Source organism: Rhinolophus sinicus, chromosome 14 (genome assembly GCF_057876585.1).
Source record: "Rhinolophus sinicus isolate RSI-liver-muscle chromosome 14, RSI-T2T, whole genome shotgun sequence".
Taxonomy (NCBI): domain Eukaryota; kingdom Metazoa; phylum Chordata; class Mammalia; order Chiroptera; family Rhinolophidae; genus Rhinolophus; species Rhinolophus sinicus.
The window spans coordinates 27,515,331-27,537,470 of record NC_142514.1 but is presented as its reverse complement, the minus strand read 5'-3'; the positions used below and the strand labels follow the sequence as shown (position 1 = coordinate 27,537,470).

Below are 22,140 nucleotides of genomic sequence, written 5' to 3'. Positions count from 1 at the left end.
AACTGCACTAGAGCCTGTAGGAAAATCAAATACAACCATGAAGCACTCTTTAGAGAATGAATCATGAAAGTAAATTCCCAAATGTTACATACCACACAAACTTCCTAGGGATTTGGGATTCAATCTTTTTTCATCTTCAGATCATAACAAGTGCTCTTATACTGGTCTGTCTTTATGCCAAATCTTACTGTCCATGAGTAAACAAGAAAGGAGGCAGGCAGAAATTTTTGGTTCAGATTTAACGTAGATAGTTGGTGATGAAAAGTTAAGAATTTAAACTTAAGGATTCTGACAAAGAGGGAAACTTTTTTCCTTGTACACTGTGAAATGACAGCTCACCTTCTGTCTTTGCTGGAACTGGGGTATTTGCTCCCCTGTGGGAGACTGTCCCCCACTGACTGCTAGCTCCTCCTCTACCTCCCTCAGCCATCCGGTCAGCTCCTCATAAGTAGACTGGAACTTGGTGGCCAGCTGCCGGGCTTGCTCTAAAGTTCGGAGGGCCTTGGAGCTGGTGACTGTGATGTCTGCATAGCGAGTCTTTATTCCGTCCAGTTTCTCTTGGATAAGCAGTACCTCTTCACCTGTGGGAGACCACACACAATTATTCATATTTAAGAGATATGAGGGAGTCCCCTTCTAGGGATGAGGGAGTCTCTTTATCCCCCTTTCTTCAAATCAGAGCTTACTTTTTATAGACGCTCCCTCCCTATGACAGTGATTTCACCTAGCATCCCACACTAAGGGAGGAAGGAAGTAAACCTGTCAATCAATAAAAGAAGCCTCTTCTGAGATTATTAAGATCTGAGTTCAACTGCAGGTGCATCTAGATGTTCCCAGAACCTTGCAGTGAATGCTGACATTCGACATATTGGAGGGAAGGGGGGAGTCATCTATAGCCAGATGTGAGCAACAAAGTCTTTTAGTTTTCAAAAGATATAGCAGGAAATAGGAACCCAGGCTACCAGCCTCCTGGGAGCACATAGTAATACAACAGTGAATACTAAGCTTCTACGTACAAAGAGAAGTGGCAAGTGCAGGGTGCTTATTTGCCTGGACATGTAATTGTCTGTATAACCAGAGAGGTGCCAAGAGATGCATTTTTTGAAGTACCTGTGGTTTGTTTTAGAAGAGCCTGACCGTTTTTAATAGCTTGATCTACATTCTTCTTTCTATTAACAATTTCTTCATTTAAAGCCTGAAAGGAAAGAATACCATTAATCCTAAAACTATGGCACAAAAAATGGAAAGAAATGAGATCTTTGAGAGATGCAATAGGAGCTGAATACGAGTTTAATGTAAACATTAGCTATTTGATTCCTTCATTATCTCTTTGATTACACCATTAATTACTCAAAATAATTAAATTAGATATTTACAGGGAGGCTTTCCTTTGTACTGGATGAAAAGAGTTTTAGGATTAAATCAGCTTTACCAATCTATTGGTACCAAACCCGAACCCAAGAAAGGTAGAGGAGAATTCAGCGAAAATGTCTACTGTGTCCAAAACAAAGAATAAGAAAGAAAGTTCAAAAGAAGAAAGTCAGCAAGAACACGCAGATTTAAATCTGGACCCTGGTTAAAAACCCAATGTTTGAAATTAATGAAGCTGAATTTTAGATTATTAATAACAACAAACCCCCTTGCTTTGCCTATTTTTACTATCCTAAAAGAAATTTCATAGCAATGAAATGAAAAAGGCAAATTGTTCTTTCTACTAAGATGACAAAGTATCCCTGAAATTTGAGCATATAAATTCTAGAAATATTTTAGAAGTTACAGATATATGATCAACAGTACTATTTAGGTAACTTGGTTTTATGAAAGCTTCTGCTCAGATGCAATCTGAGTGACACATTACCTAACGATGTAAAACATGAGTTGGAATTGAGATGGCCCCTGACTACACTCTGGTTCATCTTCCAGAATTATTGACTCAGTTTGTTAAGCATTTCCACGGATTCATCATAAAACAGATTAGTTTGTAGCATAAGCCTGCAACTATGCACTTGTACGTAAAATAAAGTTGAAATGTTTGGAATAAAAAAGAAATGAAGAGAAACATGAATCAGAACTACAAAATAACAGGAACACAACCAGTAAGAATGGAAGACATGAGTACCAGGTGGTCAGCGTGCTGTTTCTGCAGGACATCCTGTCTGTAATCCTTTACGGACACTGAACTGAGCTTGTCCTCAACCTCGGCAAGCCAGTTGAGCACCTCTACCTCATCCTCCCCGAAGAGCCTAGCGTGGAACAGTGCTTGTTCAAGCAGGGCTGCTTTCCGACAGCACCGGTCTTGAACCTCACTGTATCGGGCCTGCAACGAGTCTAGCTTTTCCGACAGCACACCCTGTTCTGCAGAGCATGTCAGGGAGGAGAGGGAGTGCCCAATTTGGACTGCCTGGTGCACATCTGTTGCATGGCTTTCTATTTCTTCCTCCAGAGCCTGGAAATCCAGATGGAAATAATGAATAACAGAAACAAAATAAATGAAAAGTAAACATGGAACAACGAATAACAAATGATGCAATAAATTAAATAATATAAAAAGTGTACCCACTGAAAGGCAAAAATAATATAAAAGTTGAAAACAAAGCTGTTTTTTATGATGATAGACTATGATCTGATATCTATCTACTTTTATTTCAAGAATGTGACTATTCCAATTAGTAATTTGACCATATTTTATATTAAATTTAGAAAAAAGAAACTCCACAAGAAACATCTTCTGAAATGTCGCAGGCAGTTTTCTAATTTCTAGGACTTCCCATTCCAGTTCTTTGTTTTCATTTACCACACCTGCTTCCTACCTTGTGCCGGAGGATCTGCTGCTGTATTTTGGCAGTCTGAGTGCCAACAGGTTCTGAGTTAGCAAGCTTTTTCTCTGTGACAGATAAGAAGTCAGAAATAGGCTCAGCTGTCTCATGGAACTGTTTGGCCAGAACCAGGATATCTTCCAGCTGTTTTTGCCTACACAAATATATACAGGAAACTGCTCAGGCAAAAAGTCACATTAAGACAGACAACAGTATTATATTCAGTAAAAAACAAAAAACAAAACACACACACACACACACACACACACACACAAAAAACAAACACAACAATCTTCACCAGGTACATTTTAAATATCAACAGTAAACAGAACACACATATATAGCACTTGCTGTTTTAAAGGTTTTCATAAGCCTTACCTTATTTCAATTCTGTATAACCTTGTAAGGTAGGCAGAATAATTATCCCAGTTACAAAAGAGAAAACCGACCCTGAAGGCTTGAAGAAAGATTTGTCCAAGGCACCCACTAAGTAGTAATAACAGTACAATGAGGAGAACCAGACTTTCCAATTCTTTCTCCTATAGAATGTGGCTTGTAGAACTGACTCTGGGTGATGAACATACAATGGGATTTATAGATGATGTAATACAGAATTGTACACCTGAAATCTATGTAATTTTACTAACAATTGTCACCCCAATAAATTTAATTAAAAAAAAAAAAAAGAATGTGGCTTGTGCATCATCTGAACACATGACCAAAATAAAGTTTAAAGGAGTCAAAAAATCATCAGTCTTCATTTCTCTCTGTCTGTCACTGCGACCTTCACTTGTGAGTGAAGAGAGCAATTGAAGAGCAAAGGTAGACTATAAACTAGAACTCCCTTTCCATATCCCCAAATCCAGTCAGGCTTCTAGTAATTTCAAGCCCCAGAGCAAAACTCTGAACCCAGATTTAAGGCAAAAAATGACCTCCAGACTAGCTGAATTGCCAACACAAATGGCAGAACTATGGACATTATAGCTCACTTGGACTCCTAAATCTTATTTAATATAACATCCATACTAAGCTTGGATTTCCAGTTCCCTGTAGAATAAAAGCAGCAAATTACAAAGGGGAAAGGAAGCCTGAATATTGGAGGCAGCCTGATAAGGGGCAGAAAAACAACCACAGAACTGTATTAGCACCCAGATTAATAAAAGGCCATAATGATGACTCTGAATCACTAATAATAGACTAAATGCTACGTCGTTTAAAAAGGCCCAGGAGTATATGTTGTACTTTAGTTCACCAAACCTTTACTAAACACCTGCCTTGTGCCAGGTCCTATGGACAAACCTATTTTAACAAGAAATGGCTTAAATATAAAGATTTGCCATTTTAATGATCTGGAAATTCAATTACATTTGAATATAAAGAAAAATGTACTTTTAGATGATATTTTAAAATGTCAATATAAAGAATATAATTTTCTTTCTTTTTTTGCCAAAAAGAAGGTTTATTTGGGAAAAGAAAAAAAATAATACGACTACCACAGTAGTGTGGAAACGCACCTCTAGCTGGCCGCCCATGTGCCAGAGACCTATAATTTCTTTTCTTAGTTTGTTTATGCCAGCCTTCAAAATACATCTTTAATTAACACAATTAAAACATATAATCTTAAAGGTTATTATTCAATTAGAATTTTATTTAAAAAGATTGCCCCTAATTCCTAGTCTTTCGGACTCATCTCTGATTTTGGAATCCGAAAGTTTAAAGACCTCAGTGTATACAGGATTTGGAGTAGCAAAAAGAGCTAAAATAATTTAGAGGCATCAAAATTCCAATATTAAAAATCTAACTAAAAGTTCTTAGAATGTCTGTAACAAATGAAACTGCTCTTGGTCTTTTTCTTTAAAACACTGGCCCAGAAACTGTTAGGCTAGGAGGATGGAAGTGGGTAATGTAGAAAGAGTCATAACAGGATACTTTAGAAACAAAGTCATGACTTTAATGAGCTCATGGACCTGGGAGATAAGTACTTAAAATAATGACCATAGTACAAGGTACAGAAAGAGTTATGGCAGTTAAGAGGGAGGTGAGGTTATTCCAAGCTTGGGGAATGATGAAACAGTTTATAGAAGGGGAGACAGACAAAAGTATTTCATGGAAGATGCAACAGCATCAGCAAGGACAGAATTAGGAAACTGACAGAAGGTACAGAGGAAAAGAATATGGTTTACCTTATCTATACTATAAGGTCCGAGAAGAATAGTGGAAAGTAAGAAAGGTAGGTTAGGGCCAAATAGTAGAAAGCTTTGAATGTTGGGTTAAAGAGTCCAGACTTTATTTATAGGCAACAGAGAGAGTCATTAAGTGTCTTTGAGCATGCGAAGAGGTGAAGGCCTGAGGGTAAGTGGCAGTAGAGTGATGAGTGATAAGTGGATTAGTTAGGAAGCCACCTAAGATGAGCCACCTCATGTGAACTAGCCCAAGTGAGAAGTCGTAAGTCAAGAACTGAAGTACATGAAAGGGAATTAGAGAAATGGATAAATAGGAAAGACACTGTAGAACTGGCAGAATGTAGCATCCTGAAAGATGTGGGCCACAATGGGGTAGACGGGCAAAAATGGGGCTGAGGTTTTAAGCTTAGGTAACTGGAAGTTAGTTAATAGCACTATTACTAGAAATGGACAGAGAGAGAAGGAAAAAAGCAGTACAATTTGTAAATAAGTTGAATTCTTTCATTTTTGTTTCTCCCTCTAATATGGGCAAGTGATACTTTAAAACTCAGATAAGAAATAAGCGAGCACGGTGGGCAGGTGAGGAAACGAAGATTGAAGGGGAATTTATTTGAAGACTGCCATTGGCTACCTAGACAACTGAAAGGATACAAGAATAAATGATCAACTCTACTACTCTCATGTTGATTTCTGATTAGCTAGCCTTTACGTTTAAAACTGGGACAGTCCAGGCTAAAAGTAAAGACACCCATATGGCTTATTAAGCTCAAGTGACACTGGAATAACTTTAAGCAAAGAGAAAGCACTGCCTTGGAGGAGGAAATTATGCTGCCTGTCTTTTGGCCATTTATTGAAGAAAGTAGAGTTGATTCATTTCTTAAATGCACATACATTTAACAGAACCACAGACTAGCTCCTAGATGCAAAAACACCTAATATTAGGATAAACTAAGAGAAAAGAAATATGATATATTTCAATTCCAAATATTGAAGGCATTATTTGTAAATCTGAAGGAAAAAAAAAATCTGCTCTAAAAACTCTGAAAATAACTGGCTGAATTGCAGGAGTCTGCGTCTGTCACCTGGAACCAGGATTATGCTACAGCAGAACAACAACAGAGATCAACGAGTCTTCAGTTCTCAGAAATGTATGGAGGACCTGAGGCTCATTTCCTGAGAGTTATTCTGGCTTGAGGATCACCTCTAAGAACGTATCCCTCTTCAAAATAAAATCCATTAAACACCTTCCAAAGCACTGTACGAATCATCCAGGAGCTTTCAGAGCACCTCAGTAATAGCCAGTCAAAAACAGGACACAACAAACCTTCTCTGACCCATTCTCAAAACCCCTTTGGCCTTACCTGGCTGCTGCCTTGCTGAGTAGTCCTGTCCATCTACTTTCAAGACTCTCCAATTGTCCAGTGATTTTCTCTCTATCTGCCAGTTCAGCTGACTGGGCTATTCTGCCTCCTTCTGCTTGAAGCATGTCCACGGTGGCCTTTCGATCATCTAGGAGCCGCTGGAGCAACTATTGGATACATACACGTTTAAAGCGAATGAAAAGTGATAAAATCTGAAATAAGGATGAAAAAACAAACAAAAAATCCCAAATCCCTACTGCACCAAATCCTAAGCTTAAGTGAATGACAAGCTTTTTTTTTTTTCATCCTGAGGCAAAAACGTAAGATTGTTCCTATTATCCACATAAACTTTTCATACATTTAAGTTTTTAAATGATATAGTGACTGTCATTATGTGACTAACAGGAAACTTACTTTGAACCAGGACAAAAATGCACTGAAATAAAAACTAAGCCCCCCCAAAATTAGACATAGATGCAACCTTATACATTATTTAGAATATTGCTGACCCTGATAACACCAAAACCTCTTAAGATAAAGCCGTGATCGAAACACTGAAATGGGATACATGAACAAGTAAAACTGTTCAGTCCAATATATGCCACAGTAAGGTTAAAGTAAGATGATAAAAAATAAATTTCCACCTTTCTTTTCCGGATCACAGAAAGGAAGTGAGGATTCAACTAAAACTCCTGAACATGCTCCTCAAACTATGAGCAAATGTGTCGTCTGCCACTGCCTGTGGCTGTTACAGTTCACTGTCCCAACATTCTCACTTACCTTCTGTTCTTGGATCTGTGCTTTCACCACTTTATACTCAGCAGATGGAGGTTTCTGATTGGCTATGAGTTCCTCAGTGTCTGCCAACCAGCTGAGCAATGGCTCCAAGGCATCTTGAAATTTCCCACAATGCAACAAAGCCTCCTGGAGTTGTGCAATTCTTTGTGCAACCTGTATCACAGACACAGAGGCTCATTAGGAGAATGCAGAGAGCTTTTAAATTACTACTGACCCCTTTTCGTATCTACCGATTACAACTGCTAAATTGTTATTGGCCTTCAGGTTCCAAGGAAATCTTAAATTTAGGTGTCTCTTGTCTATGCTCGCCATTCCCAGTACATTGTTACCTGTGCCGTGCCTGCCCGCACCGCGCCGCACCCCCCCCGCCCCCGCATGCCACTTACCTTTTTATTCAGTGTGTTCCACCGAGCATTGATCTCATCCATGTCATGTTCCAAACCCTGCACATCACAGTTTTTTCCAGCACTCTGAATCAATCCCTGGCCAAGTCCATTCACCTGCTGTAATTTCATCTGAAGAGGATCCACCTGTTCTTTCTGAAACGTCTAGATAATTGTAAGCCAAAGAAGACTTAATTCAAAGGCAATCAGACCCTGTATATCACACAGTGACTGGTTATTCTTGGGAGATTTATGATTTAACAAAGAAGGACCAAGAATAAAAGTGAAACAAGCCATTTGTACAGGGAACTATCAAGGAAACTTGTGGTTTCATATTTCAATACAGACTCCCATGGACAAGTAATTACAGAGAGTTATGGCACTACTTACATCTTTAACCCAACGACTCACGGTTTGTTTTTATTTTTTTAATCTGTTTGCATTAATATTTAATGCAAAAATCTATAAGAAAGAAGCATCAGTCTCAAGATATCATAAAAGTGTGATGTATCTCAATCTTAAAAGGGAAGAATGATACCTTGGGGAATAGCTTTAAGTGACCACTGATATACCCAATGCTCTTCTCTGACTAGGACTGATAACTCAATTAGCCCAAACATATTAATAGTGTGAAAAATGCTAACCTCATAGCTTAATCCCCAAGTGGCCATTTAACTCCATCCTGTTCCAGGGCCAGACCACACACAGCCAATAATCTTGCAACAGTATTCCTCTGATTACAAAGGGAAACGGGCCAGTAATTCTGGGAAATGTCCTTAACAATTTCAGACACATACTCTGAGTAAGATGCAGATATGTATATGAAATAGTTTAAAAATAATGATACCGTGTATCCATGTTCACTACAAAAGAATTTTTTTTTAAATGTGAAAGAAGTGTAACAAACAATGCATGTTTCTTTCTACTCCAGTTAAGCTCCATTATGACTTAGAAATTTCTAAAGAAAACAAGGAGAAGAGAATGGTACTTTTGCCACTCTAAGGAAAAGAATGAAATAAATATTTGTCCCTAAGATCAAATTTCTTTCCATTATCAGATGATAAAAATCAGCCATATTTCACTAGTCTGGATCTTTTTCCATTCTTTTTTCTTCCATAAAAAGTTCCTTCAGTTTCAGTGAGGCAGCTGAGACTATTAAGATTGAAGGATGACAAAAAATGAAAGAGGACAAAAATAAATGTAAAAAAAATTTTAAGTTGGGGTAAGACTAATTTTGACCTATGAGACCACAGATCACGCTGGGATTAGGAAACTGATTCTAGAAAGAATGGTCTATGGCTGGACAAGTGAGTTACCAGGGAGGAAAAGCTCCAGGGACCACTGAAAAAAGAAGGTTACAAAGGTAATTACTAGTGGGCTTCGTGTTATACTATAATTTGATTACACCATATTTTGTTAGGCAACACTACAAGGCAGTTCAGCTAAAAATGACTGTTTCCCCAACAACATGGTTTGCAGAAAAAGCAAGTGCTACGATTCCATTTCTATTAAAGATGTTTCACTACAGAAAATTCAGAGCGGGGTGGGGAGGGAACCCCAGCTCCCATATTTTAAGTTGCTGGGGAACAACAAAATGGTGGTGGTGGGGGGGTGGGGGGTGGAAAGGCAAAGAAAGAAGAGCCAAAAGTACAGAGGGAAGATGTCAAGTCCACTGAAGAGCCCCCCCCCTTTTACCAATAATCAAATCCTGTGTCTCACGACTGACATTCACATTCATTCTGTGCTGTCCAATATGGTAGCCAGCAGCTACCTGTGGCTATTTCAATTAACTAAAAACTCAACTCCTCAGCCACATTAGCCGCATTTCATGTGGTCAACAGCCACATGTGGCTAGTACCTACTGTATGAAGATAGAAGCTCTACTGGATAGCGATATAAATGACACAGATAAGTAAAATATATTTAAATAGCTTGCTTAATGATCTCCTAATCATTAAAAAGCTAATTCTTTTTTTAAAATTTGGATTTACTTTATGAACATTTCCTATAGAAGCATCGGATTCCATTGTTTCCCACCTCCACTCTATGGATTACATTGATAGGGAAGGGGTATCTGTCTCACCTTTTCTCAGAAATTTGAAAACATATGAAAAGCACCTCTAAATATACACAAAATATTTATTTTGAACACAAGTAAACAGAATGTTAAAGAAAGTAAATTTGAAAATACTTGCTCCCGTCTCTCAACTCCCAAATAAAGCTGCTTTGCAAACCCAGTGCTTTCAGATAAATTAAACTTCCTACTCCTTAGTATTTCAATGGGACTGTGCCATGTTATTAACTGACCAGTGCTGGCAGACACTTCCCAGAGCAGAACCCAGCAAAAATTACTGCGAAGATGTAAGATAAAACAGGAACATAAAACAGAAAATTTCCAAAGAACTTCTTAAAACACTTTCATCTTTGGTAATATCACATTCTCCCAGTTTTCATCCTGAATGATCCCTTTTTGATTTCCTTTGCTCTCCTCGTTTTTCTTTTCTAGATGTCCAAATGTTAGTCTTTTGGGGGCAGGAAAATGGGCAGAATGTCAGTCCTGGGCCCTCTTCTCCTTCTACACTCTCTTCTAAGCAATTCCATCCATTGTTATGTCTTTAAATGTTAACCATGATAAATGCTTATGTCTCTAAAACTGTATTTCCACCTACTTTCTTAATATTGCCATACAAATGAATCACAGGCATCTCGAATCTAACCATTCCAATATTGAACAGTACTTCCTACTTTCCTCTCCCCCCAAATCTGTTCTTCCCTAAATCAACAATTTACTACTGTCCCCAGCCACTCAGTTGTACAAACCAGAACCTAGAAGCCATCCTTGACACCTTCCTCTCCTTCCCTCTCAACATAAAAGCCATTATCAGGTCTTGTTGATTCTGCCTCCAAAATATTTCTTAAATTCATCCCCATCTACTTACATCCCTCTCGTTCAAGCCTCCTTGACAACTGCAGTAACCTAGTGGGGCTCTCTGTCCTTGATCCCCAAATCCATTCTGCAGACAGTAGCAAGTGTGATGTTTTCTTAAATTTGCAAACCATTCAGTGTTTTCTGTATTTATAATTATCTATCACAATGCAAACAAACAAAATAGAGACAAAGAAATCTGAGATCTATAAACTCCAAATAATGTTGAGAATATTTACTGTCACTGTGGAACGGTTTTCTCTATCTTTAAACTGAGAGCAATTTTTAAAAAAATGTATATGAAATCATTTCACTCCCCTACTTAAAATCTTTCAATAGCTTCTCACAGTTTTTTAGCTACAGATCCTTTTGAGGACATCTTTCTCAGTCCCTGCATCATCGGGCCCCTGCCTACCTCTCTAGATTTACTTCAAGGCACTCTTCTGGAACCCTCGGCCACAGTGGTCTAGCCACTTGGCCTTCTTTTAGTTCTAACATGCCAAGTTCTTCCCAGCTTCCATTTCCTTTGTCTGGAATGTTCTTCCCTTTGACTCTTTGCCTAAGTAACTTCTATTTATCCTGTAGGTTTTAGTTTAAAAATCCTTTCCCTCACTCCACAAAATTGAAATTAAATACCTCTATGATTTCTTATCATTGCATTTATTTTTTATTCAAAGCATTTGCCACAATTTGTAACTATATATTTGTGTCATTTTTGCTTAATGTCTGCCACCCCCCATCACTGTAGGACAAGTTCCACAAAGGCAGGGACCATGCCAATTCTATTCACTGCAGGAGCCCCAGGACCTGGCACAGAGTAGGTACTCAATAAATATTTATCCAATGAATAAACGAATCCTTGTACAGAAATGGTGTTACGGAAAGCAAACAAATCCATGAAGGTTCTGATGATTAACTAAGCATTCAAACACTGAACTCAGACCACTGGGCTCCCCAATTTTTGTTTAAAGAGACTTTTTTTGGGGCCAGATTTTAATTTTATAGAGCTGTTTATTATACAAAAGGTTTTTTTTTCCCCCCTTCCCCAGTGATTGGAAGTAAGACGAAGGAAGTCTCTAAGTGAGATTGTTTAAATCAGACGGCTCTCATTGGGCTCAGGATCCCACGATAGAAACAGCAAACAAATTCTGACATTTTGCTTCTTCTACCAAAATCTCGTTATTACTATTGGAAAGCTTTTATCTACTTTAACCATGTGTATATTTGTACATATGTACACACATACAGACGATCTAAAGCAGTTCATTCTAAATCATTCTAGGTATAATCACTTGTCGAGTTCTAAATGTTTATGTATAAAAATGACAGGTTCAATTGCCTCTAGGAACCGTTTTAGAAGGAAGAAATATGTACATTTCTCATCTTGGAAAAACTTTTTTCCCCCTCAATAATATTTCATGAATTTAGTAAAATATGTATATTCATATTACTTCTATAATGATATTTGTTTTGTTTCAGTATTTTCAAAACAGCCTCTCTACATTCTTGTTGGCTAACCGTGCTGGCTGTGGCCATGGCTTACATTTCCCCTTTTGTACACAGATGTAGGCATCTTGCTTCCAGATATGCCATAAAGTAACCACACTTCAAAGATGATGGACTACTTTGCAGCTCGGCTACTATTTCCTTCTCCTGTCATTTATATCAGGAAATATGTCATAAAATGACTATCTCCTGTAGCTGGAAGGATCCTTAGAGATTACACTAGCCCCATCTACCAGTTTTATAGATGGGGAAACAGAGATCCCAGAGACTGATACAAGTTCAGGGTTTTCCTAAATTTTTTTCCTTTATGCAGATTTGATTGGCTCCTTATATATTTAATTCCTGTATTTCACTGATTATTGCCATAGGCTTTATACTAGAAATATTCTATATAATCAAGAATGTCAGTGACTTTGGACAGGTTACTGGGATCTTGGTGTCAATCCCACTAAAATTCACTAAAATTCAGAAAACTGAATCCAATTCATCAATCTGAAAGGTGACACACTCTAATCTGATGGGATGCTACATTACAATACAACTGGTGAGGCCTATGGTGACACCACCACTCTGCTGAAGAGGAGGAACTATGGCAAAACGGGCAGGTTATGGCCCACCCACAATCAAAATGATTTTTCGTTGCTGGTAGTTAACATGTTTAACTGGTGCTCTCGCCAGCTAAGGCTGCCCTGGAAGGCTCTGCCATGGGGTGGATGAGAGAACCATCGTGCAGCCTTCATGGACAGTCAGGAGATTGATATTCACCCTGCCAGTCAAGTCAAGTCAGGAGTAAATGCTGACGACGACGACAAAGGTCCTGGGGATGGTGTAAAATCAAAACCACCTCCGCACTCAGTAACCTCTGAAGATATTAGGTTAGATTCAACTTCTAACTCCTCACTCCACTCCTTACCACTGACCAAATGACACCAGGACAGTGAACTACAGAAACCTACTGATCTCAAATCTGTCTCACTAGGAGTGCTCAGCGATGTGTTCCCCACAACTTCCTACCATAGTTTCTCTCTTCTAATATTAAGAATCTTAGAATCTTGGAGCTAAGAGAGACCCAGGAGGGCATTTAGCCCAATTCCCTTATTTTATAGGTCAAGAAACAAGAAGTACAAGGAAGGAAAGTGACTTGGTTCAGGACACAGGGTTTTACGAGACAACTAAAATACCACTTTTTCATGAACATTATTCTGGTTTTAAGAAACACATATTTGTATTAAAAAGCTGTTATTCACACATCTGTATATTGCTTTCACTCAACCTGGTTTGGTGAATTTTCTCAACTAAGCACCATGCATCTATTTGAAAGGGAAAGGGGGAGGAAGCTGACAGTGACTGAAATCGTACACCTTCGGTGCTTTCAATGGGTTGTCTCACTTTATCCTCACAACCCTCACAGGGTTCTGCCTGACCAAAGGAGAAAACTGGCGAGACTCAGCACATGTGACTTTCCCAGAGTGGTTAGAAGTATCCTGGTGTCACTCCGAAGCCCACAGGCCAGTCTCCACCTGACATGCTGATCAATGAGCAGCCTCTTGATTGAGGCAAGAACGTATGCACTATAATTTCCAAAGTAGAATCACCCTTTCTTGCTAGTAATCTTTGTCAAAATGTAAACCAACGACTGCTTACATCAGTTTCCCTTGTGCTTGGATTACCTCTGAGTAAAAAGCATAATATGAATTACAAAGTTTTTTGCCACATGGAAGTAAAACGTATTTCCCGCCCATAAACTCGAAAGAAAGACCAGAAAAGCCCAGGTGCCCCAAAGAGAACCAAAGGAAGTACTATCTGTGTCTGTGCTAATCACCAAGTCAGAGAACTTGCAAATCTCACTTTCCTCTGCGGATCCTTACCCCACAAAATGAGCAACAATTACCTCATTTGAATTTAATTCATCAGCTGCAGCCAGAGGCACTTTCCCAAGCAGCACAGTGCCAGTCACCTCTTTCATTCCAAATGCTGGGGAATCAAGGTCCTCCTTGATCCACATTCCAATGGGGGAACCCTCCTCTAGAACAGTTGTTCCTTCCTCTGAGACAGGTACTGTATCAGTGTGGGCAGTATCTCCCAGGATGGGCACACCAGCAGGGAACACTTCTTCCATAGCAGGCACTGAGGCAGCTGGGGTTGCAGGCTCCTCTGGGGTGGGCACTGAGGCAGCTGGGACTGCAGGCTCCTCTGGGGTGGGCACTGAGGCAGCTGGGGCTGCAGGCTCCTCTGGGGTGGGCACTGAGGCAGCTGGGGCTGCAGGCTCCTCTGGGGTGGGCACTGCAGTAGCTGGGGCCGCAGGCTCCTCTGAGGTGGGCACTGAGGCAGCTGGGACTGCAGGCTCCTCTGGGGTGGGCACTGAGGCAGCTGGGGCTGCAGGCTCCTCTGGGGTGGGCACTGCAGCAGCTAGGGCCGCAGGCTCCTCTGAGGTGGGCACTGAGGCAGCTGGGACTGCAGGCTCCTCTGGGGTGGGCACTGAGGCAGCTGGGGCTGCAGGATCCTCTGGGGTGGGCACTGAGGCAGCTGGGGCTGCAGGATCCTCTGGGGTGGGCACTGAGGCAGCTGGGGCTGCAGGATCCTCTGGGGTGGGCACTGAGGCAGCTGGGGCTGCAGGCTCCTCTGGGGTGGGCACTGCGGCAGCTAGGGCTGCAGGCTCCTCTGGGGTGGGCACTGCGGCAGCTGGGGCTGCAGGCTCCTCTGAGGTGGGCACTGCAGCAGCTGGAGCTGAAGGCTCCTCTGAGGTGGGCACGGAGGCAGCTGGGGCTTCAGGCTCCTCTGGGGTGGGCACTGCAGTAACTGGGGCTGCAGGCTCCTCTGGGGTGGGCACTGAGGCAGCTGGGGCTGCAAGCTCCTCTGAGGTGGGCACTGAGGCAGCTGGGGCTGCAGGCTCCTCTGGGGTGGGCACTGCAGCAGCTGGGGCTGCAGGCTCCTCTGGGGTGGGCACTGAGGCAGCTGGGGCTGCAGGCTCCTCTGGGGTGGGCACTGCAGTAACTGGGGCTGCAGGCTCCTCTGGGGTGGGCACTGAGGCAGCTGGGGCTGCAAGCTCCTCTGAGGTGGGCACTGAGGCAGCTGGGGCTGCAGGCTCCTCGGGTATGGGCACTGAGGCAGCTGGGGTTGCAGACTCCTCTGGGGTGGGCACTGCAGCAGCTGGAACAGTCCCCTCCGAAGCAGGCACTGTAACAGCTAGGGCAGCAGCCCCCTGTGGGGCTGATACTGCAGCAGCTGGGACATCCTTCTCTATGGTGGCCACTGAAGCACCTGGCATGTCCTCCTGTGGAAAGGGCACTGGAACAGCAGCTATAACAGGCCCCTCTGGGGCGGGCACTGCAGCATCGAGGGCATCTTCTCTAGTGCACACTGCAGCAGCTGGGGCAGGTGTCTGTGGGATGGGTAAGCGCTCCTCCAAAACTGGTTCAGTATGACCAGCCTTGGTAACTCGTTCTTCCAGAAAGATATTTAGCAATGAATCGGAATCTGTCGTTTCTGTCTCCCCTCCCTTCATCGAGGTCACATGCAGCTTAGGCTTTATGTCATTCACAGTTTCCTCGCCGTCACTGCTGTGTCTCCATCCTCTATCCAGCAGGTGCAGACGCAGAATCTCTGACTCTGGGGACTTCCTCTGGTGATCCTGGACCACCTGCTCTGGGGAGTCTCTAAGAAAATGTGCTGGGGCTTGATCTTCCAAAAGCTGGGCTTCATAACCTAGCTCTTGCGCCTCACCATAAACTTTCTTCAGGGACAATTCACAAGGGAACACATTTCCCAAGGAAGTCAGACTGTTTTTTTCTTGATTAATAGCTCCTTCCTCACTTTCAAAATGAATCTCATCTGTTAGTAAAAGGGAACCATCCGATAACACCTCTACTTCAGATCCTGAGGTAACATCTGTTAGTTCATAGCTAAAAGTAGAACTGAGGGAAACCCTCTCAACACTCCCCTCAGTTTGACTGCAGTCTACCTGGGACAAACTGCCATTTTCTTTGGCCAGCTCAGCTTCGAAGGCTGTTAAGTTTTCTTCATGAGAAGCCCTGCGATCAGAGCCGGGCAACCCTCCTGGGTCCAGCTTTCCCGGTGACTCCAGATCAGCGGGGTGTCTGAACTTAAATTCCCCTTTAGTTGTGGGGCTAAAAGGCACTTTTTTACACTTCTCCTTACTAACAGTGGAAGTGTCCTTCATGATATCAGAGTGGTCAGTAAGTTCCGTAGCATTAGGCACCTGAGAAGAATCCAGGGCATTAAAATATTCACAATCCAATCCAGTATCACAGTCCTTTATCCTTACATTTAAAAGGCCTGTATGTTCCTTTTCTAAGGCAGCCCCTGGAAAACGACTAATTACCAGTGAATTTTCTGCATCCTGGCATGGGGCCAGCCCTTCAAAAGAGGCTTGGTTTTCCAGCTCAACTAGAGGAGTTATTCCTTCTTCACATAAACACTCTTTTTCAAGTTCAAGAAACATCTGTACTGAATCTGTGTCAGAGAGCTGCTCTGAATCGGCAGGACCAACAGTGTATTCTAAATCGAAAACAAGACCCTCTAGCTCCTGGGCAGATCTGTTTTTCAGCTCACCTACTGCACTCTCACCTGTGAGAACACAACGGTAATCAAGAGATGTATCCTTGACAACAGAAGCCAGATGGTCCTTAGCTGGCTGTAGGTCATCAGAGCAACAAATCCGACTAAGAGCTAGATGGTCAAAAGTCCCCAAGACAGCAGCTGAGCAGCTGGCTCCATCCTCCACCAATGCTACAGTGTTTACTTGTTGTCTTTCTTCAAAAATATCTGTCAGGCTGTTCTTCTCATCTGCCATTAGAGAAGTCTTTCCTCTCTCTGACAGTTTCTCTTCCTCCCACTCCTCCTCAGCCTCCATCATGATCCATCGCTCATCCTCCTCAAACTTTAGTTCAGACTCTGTTTTCTCTCTCAGGCTGGGGGTTATGAAAACATGCAATTCTGGATCCAATAGCTCTTCACTGAGGCAAGGGGAGAGAGGTGGCATTTCCACAGTGCAAGCTGTGTCCCCAAGGGGGTGTGGCTTCTCGCTGAAGCCTCCCTTCGCCAAACTTTTCATGGCTCTGGGCCAGGTTGCACTTGAGAATCTCTGTTCCTGCATTACATCTGTGTTACCACTTGCTGCTGCAGATTCTGCTTCTAGAGGCTGGAATTCACGGTGAGCGCTCTCATTGTGCTCCTGCAATCTGACGTCTTGGCAGGCTCCACTGAAGTTTTTCACATCCTGTGCTTCTGGAATACCTATGGATTTGGACACATGTTCCAGAGTTACTGACTCTGACTGAGGTTCCCTGTGGTCCAAATGACCAGAACTTCCTGTGAACGCAGAACTGGATTCCTTCTTCTCTTGCAAGGAAGGATTGGAAGCACCAGCTTCTGAAACTTCACTGAGAGACGCTTCCATCCTCTCCGCAAATTCCGGGAAATTGGGTGGCATGAAGGACTTCCACGATCGCCTGTTAACGTTGTCTTTGCGTTCTGCATTTGGTCGCCGTCTGGGTGGCACAGGTGCTGGCTTCTGAACATCACTGCTTAGCTTCAGTGCATCAAATATTATTCTCTCATCCAGCTTTTTGCCTTCTGGTGCTCTAGACTCAAAAACATTAGATGCCGCTCCTAACGTACCATTGCTGGATATAGTACTTCCTTCCATCTTTTCCATGGTGCTTTTTGAAGTCTGATTAAGCTTTGACCCCTGGTCAATTTGTTCATTTATCCTCATGGTATCATATATAGACCGCTGTGGAACATAGCAATCCTCTATATAACCATCCTCTTCCTCTCCTTTCCCCAGGCAGGTGGGGTTCTGCCTTAAACAGTCCGGCCTGCTGAGTGGCTTACCCATACTTTTTCAATCAAGATGAACTATCAACCTTTTAAAAGTCTTTCAAGAGTTCCCTCAAAACGCATTCTGCATAAGTTAAAAATCCCTTTACATGTTCATAACCCCAAACCGCCAACTGGATTTGCCCTCCAGAAAGGCCTGGAAGTCCCACTTTGAAACCATTCTAGGGGAAGCTCTTGGAGGAACAGTGTTTTCCTCACAGGCTAGCAGCCGCATAGTTGCAGGTAAGTGGTATAATTTAATCAACAAACAGAAAATAATTCCTCGTATGGCTTCTGGGTTGTTTTTTTTTTTTTTTTTTTTAAAGAGCACTGCTCTAATTTAGTCAAGTAAAAAAAAATATCATCTGACACTGACAAGTCTTACTCAGTATCCAGTTCCACTCACTTTTCACCCATAGTAGGAAGCAGAGAATTGATACCGATTGCGTCCTTTAACAACAATGGCACAGCCACTCTAGCCTTCATGTATGGCCCAAGCTCCTAAGAATTCCTTTCATTTTATCCTCAGTTCCAGCCATGGAGAGTCCAGCTGGTCTGAATTAGCCATTCGTCCTTCCTAGTTCGGGTGTTTGCATTTGAACTGGGCTGGTCGGCGGATATTCCTGCAACTTTAAACACAGGAAGTCCTTCATTCGGGGCCAGCTTGGGGCTTCCTGTCTCCAAAACATCATGGCATTGTTGTGGCTCCCAGAACAGCCCAGCGCTGTGACCGCAAAACAAGGCTAGTGGAGCCCGGCGCCGGGCCTCTGAAGGCCCGCAAGCTGCAGCGGAGGCCGAGGGTCTGTCGGGAGGGTTCGCTTAGCGCGGCCTACTCCCCCGCGCCATGTCGCGCGCCCGGAGGGCCAGGGTTGCCTCACCGCAGATTGGCAGGTGGCTCCGGGCCGCGCAGGCCTCCGGTCCCGCGCTCAGGAAGTTAGTTTGTCCCTCCGGTAGCTGAGTCCCGCGAGCTGTGGGCGCTGCCTCCCCCGCCGCCGCCGCCAGTCCCCGGCCCGCAGTCGCCGCGCCGTGGGCTGCATGTCAAGCAGCCGCCTCTATTCTCCACCGCTGCCGGCCCCGCCGTCCTCCCCGCCCGCAGCTGTCACGGTCCCGGCATGCAAACTTCTGGCTGGGAACAAAAGGCTCCGCTCGGGCCGGGTGGGGGCGAGCCCTCCTCCCTCGCGCCGCGCAGCCCGCTCGCCCGCCGCTCACTGGAAGTGCTGGGCTGGCGGGCGGCTCTCCTCCCCCTTCCCGCGCCGCACCGCCCCGCCCGGGCAGCCCCCCTGGAAGCCCGGGAGCGCGAAGCGGAGCCCAAGGGAGGAGGGCGGAGGCGGAGCCCGGGCGGGGGCAGGGAAAAGGAGCAGCCGGAGCGGAGAGGGAGGAGGCCGCGGAGAGGATTGGAGGCCGAGGCAGCGAAGGAGGGGCTTCTGCGGGGTTTCAGGCGAGGGAGCCCCGGCGCCAGCCGCCAGGCTCAAACCCGCGCCCCCCACGCCCCGGGCTCCAGGGAAAGCCACGCCCCCGAGAAGGCGAGAGGAGGGGAGCGGTACCGCGCGAGTCTCAGCCGCGCGGCGCAAATCCCCTGACAAAGGAAAGCCCCGCCCTCCTCCCACCGGCCCGGCCCCCTGTCGCCCCCGCGGTGTCCCAACCCACCCGGCTAGGAGCCCAGCCCAAGGACGAGTGAACCCAGAAGGACTTCCCCCGCCTCCTCCAGCCAGCAGATTCTGTCTGGCAAGGGCCACTCGGGGCCCCATCTGCCAGAAGGGTCGCGCCGGCTGCAGCGGACGCTTGCCTCGCTCTGCCGCCAAAGGCTGTCGGAGTCCCCCCAATGTCACCTTTAGCGCGCCCCTACTGGGCCCAAGAACACTCCAGCCTTTAACTCGGCACTTTCCGGGTTTCCGAAGGAATTTGGTCACGCTCAGAGACCAAGTTATTGGATAAACTCCAGGTACCTTCTCTCTCCCCCTTCTCACATTCATCAGGTCTTGGTCCATTTTCCCACCAGGATTTCTCTGCCCACAGACCTGAGCGGTGTCAATGACTGAGGAATAGGAGTTGGGGGGAGGGGCAGTGGAGATGCCAGCAGCAGTGCCCCACGCCCAAACACCTGGGCTCCTTTATTGCTGTGCACACCCAAGGAAACCTGAGCCTCCTTGGGGCCAGCTGAAAAGCATGAGTCTGTATTTCAAGTTTCAAGACAAAATACTAGAGAAAAGTGGCCCACAATCCAGTCCACAGCTTTTTGGCTTTTAGAAAAGCCATCTAGTCACCTGGTAACTGTTAAACAAAGAAAGTACAAAGGGCAACCCGGTAAACTGTCCACCAGAGGCAGCTACATTTCTGAAGCGGTGCAATACTCTGCTCCTTCTGTGATGGTCATTTGTGAAGGAAATAAATCTATTAACATTTCTGAATCTCTGTTGGACTATATGGTCAATATAGATGGTCAAACTTATGGAAAAGTTATCTCTATCCTTTACATAAATAGCAAGTGAAGCCAATAGTTGGTGTATGGAGATCTAGCAGTAGGCTTACTTGAGCCAGAGAGGTCCTTGGCGAAAATGAGGAAGACTGAGATCAGACTTAAACTAAAAGGCCTTTCATTGGCAAAATGATTTACACTCCATTTCTCACTTGGAAAGGACTGCTGATCAATTCAGCCCACTCAAATCCAAAAGGCTCTCTCCCCATCTGTAAACTCAAGGGGGGTGAGGGTGCAGACTAGATAGTGTCTTGACAGCCTTTCTAACTTTAATATTCTTTAGTTCTAAAATTTTAAAGGAGCTGCCCAGAATCCTGAGTCCTCCTGGGCTTTTACTGCAGGACACTAGAACCCTGTCTTCTGAGAAATAAACAGCAGAAAGAACCAAGAATGAATGCTTGATTTAGAGAAGGTTCCAGGCAGTCTGATCAACAAGAAGTATCTGGAGCACTGGGACGTGGGAGGAAGGAAGCTTGTTCTGGGTGTCTCTTTAAGCTGGCACACTAAGATCCAAGAGCCGATTCGAACCAACAAAGAGCTTTCTCACAGCTGTCCAAAGAAGAGGGTGTCCCCTAAAGTGATGACATTCCTGACCCTGGAGGTGTCTGAGCAGGAATTCAAGCAATCACTTGGCAGAGATTTAGGGAAACATTTACAAATCCTCTATCAGTTTGTTCAGAATGAATTTTAAGATCCCTTCTAACTCTGACATACTGTGATCTTAAGGGTTGATCAACTTACAGATCTGATACTTTGCATTTCAGGGAATTCAGGTTTTAATTTTCCTTTAATTATTCAGTACAACTGGAAAAACCTAGGGAAGGCAAGATCCATTTCACTAGCAAATCTCCCTGGCCAAACACACTTAAGTGTTCAGATATCTTAACAGACTGCTTGCTGTGCCAGGGCCCCTCTGGTTGGAAGAATCTGAGGAATTCTGGCTCTGGACTAAGTAAGGGTGGGTAGTTATGCTATTATAAAGAACGATGATGTGGAATCACAAACCTCATGGGCAGAAATTCCTTTCCTGTTTGCTCACCACGTCAGGTGCCAATCAATTCAGTCTTTTCCTAATCCCGCCCCACACCTATCTACCCTATTCTCACCCCTCTTACCAATCAATGTTCCAGATTATAAAATAAATAACTGGAGCATTTTAGCAACTATGAAGTTCGAATTCAAACTACTTTTCAGCTTAAGTCACACTCCCCGACTAAAGCGTTAGGACAGTACTACAGAGAAACCTCCTCCAAAAAGTTCAAACACAACCTTAAAGAAAGGATTACATAGTTACCCAATACTCCACCTCAAAAAAGAAGCCCAAGAGTGCTTCGCCTTTTTATTTATCATTTAGAAAGAAATCAAGAGAAGCAGCACAATGTCTCTTTCCTCCATGTCTTATTTTTTATCTGTTCCTGAGTTTCTCCTCAGTTTTGGTATGTGGAACTCTGCCAATGGCCACTGCAGTGACTGAAATAAATACCTGATACAACTTTCAGCCTCTTGTTACCCTGATAGCTCCAACAACAACAAAAAAGCATCTGTTCATTTCACATGCTGTGTGTCAATTTTTTAAAAGAGAAGTACAGGGAGCTCCAGAGAACCACTTCAGATGCTTCCCCTACTCCTATAACCACAGATGTATGTGCTGAAGCCAAATTTCAAATTAGTTTCCAGTTAGTTGATTACAGAGTTCAAAGAATTCTCTACTCGTTTTAGAAATTCCTGAGAACAGAATTTGGTGTCCGATTTTCCTTCAGTGAACTTAAAAGAAAGAACAATCCTGGCCTTTCCTGCTGTCTTCCTAATTAAAGACAGCCGGGTAGAGTTGCTTCACACCCTAACACAGC

General features: G+C 43.7%; 1 protein-coding gene across 31 annotated transcripts in view; it reads right to left on the bottom strand.

The window, feature by feature from the left end:
- The window catches only part of MACF1 (microtubule actin crosslinking factor 1), a 311,168-nt gene that overhangs the window by 43,383 nt on the left and 245,645 nt on the right, over positions 1 to 22,140 (bottom strand). For 26 of the 31 annotated variants that reach the window (XM_074334445.2, XM_074334456.2, XM_074334436.2 and 23 more), the window contains 7 exons: positions 7,545 to 7,706; positions 7,141 to 7,311; positions 6,361 to 6,527; positions 2,811 to 2,970; positions 2,120 to 2,446; positions 1,111 to 1,195; positions 340 to 581 (listed from right to left, as the gene is read on the bottom strand). In XM_074334445.2, coding sequence (XP_074190546.2) covers positions 340 to 581; positions 1,111 to 1,195; positions 2,120 to 2,446; positions 2,811 to 2,970; positions 6,361 to 6,527; positions 7,141 to 7,311; positions 7,545 to 7,706 — 1,314 coding nt within the window. Of the gene's footprint in view, positions 1 to 339; positions 582 to 1,110; positions 1,196 to 2,119; positions 2,447 to 2,810; positions 2,971 to 6,360; positions 6,528 to 7,140; positions 7,312 to 7,544; positions 7,707 to 13,864; positions 19,408 to 22,140 lie in introns of those variants that run through there. The other 5 variants (XM_074334446.2, XM_074334452.2, XM_074334435.2 and 2 more) reach the window with 2 other exon arrangements.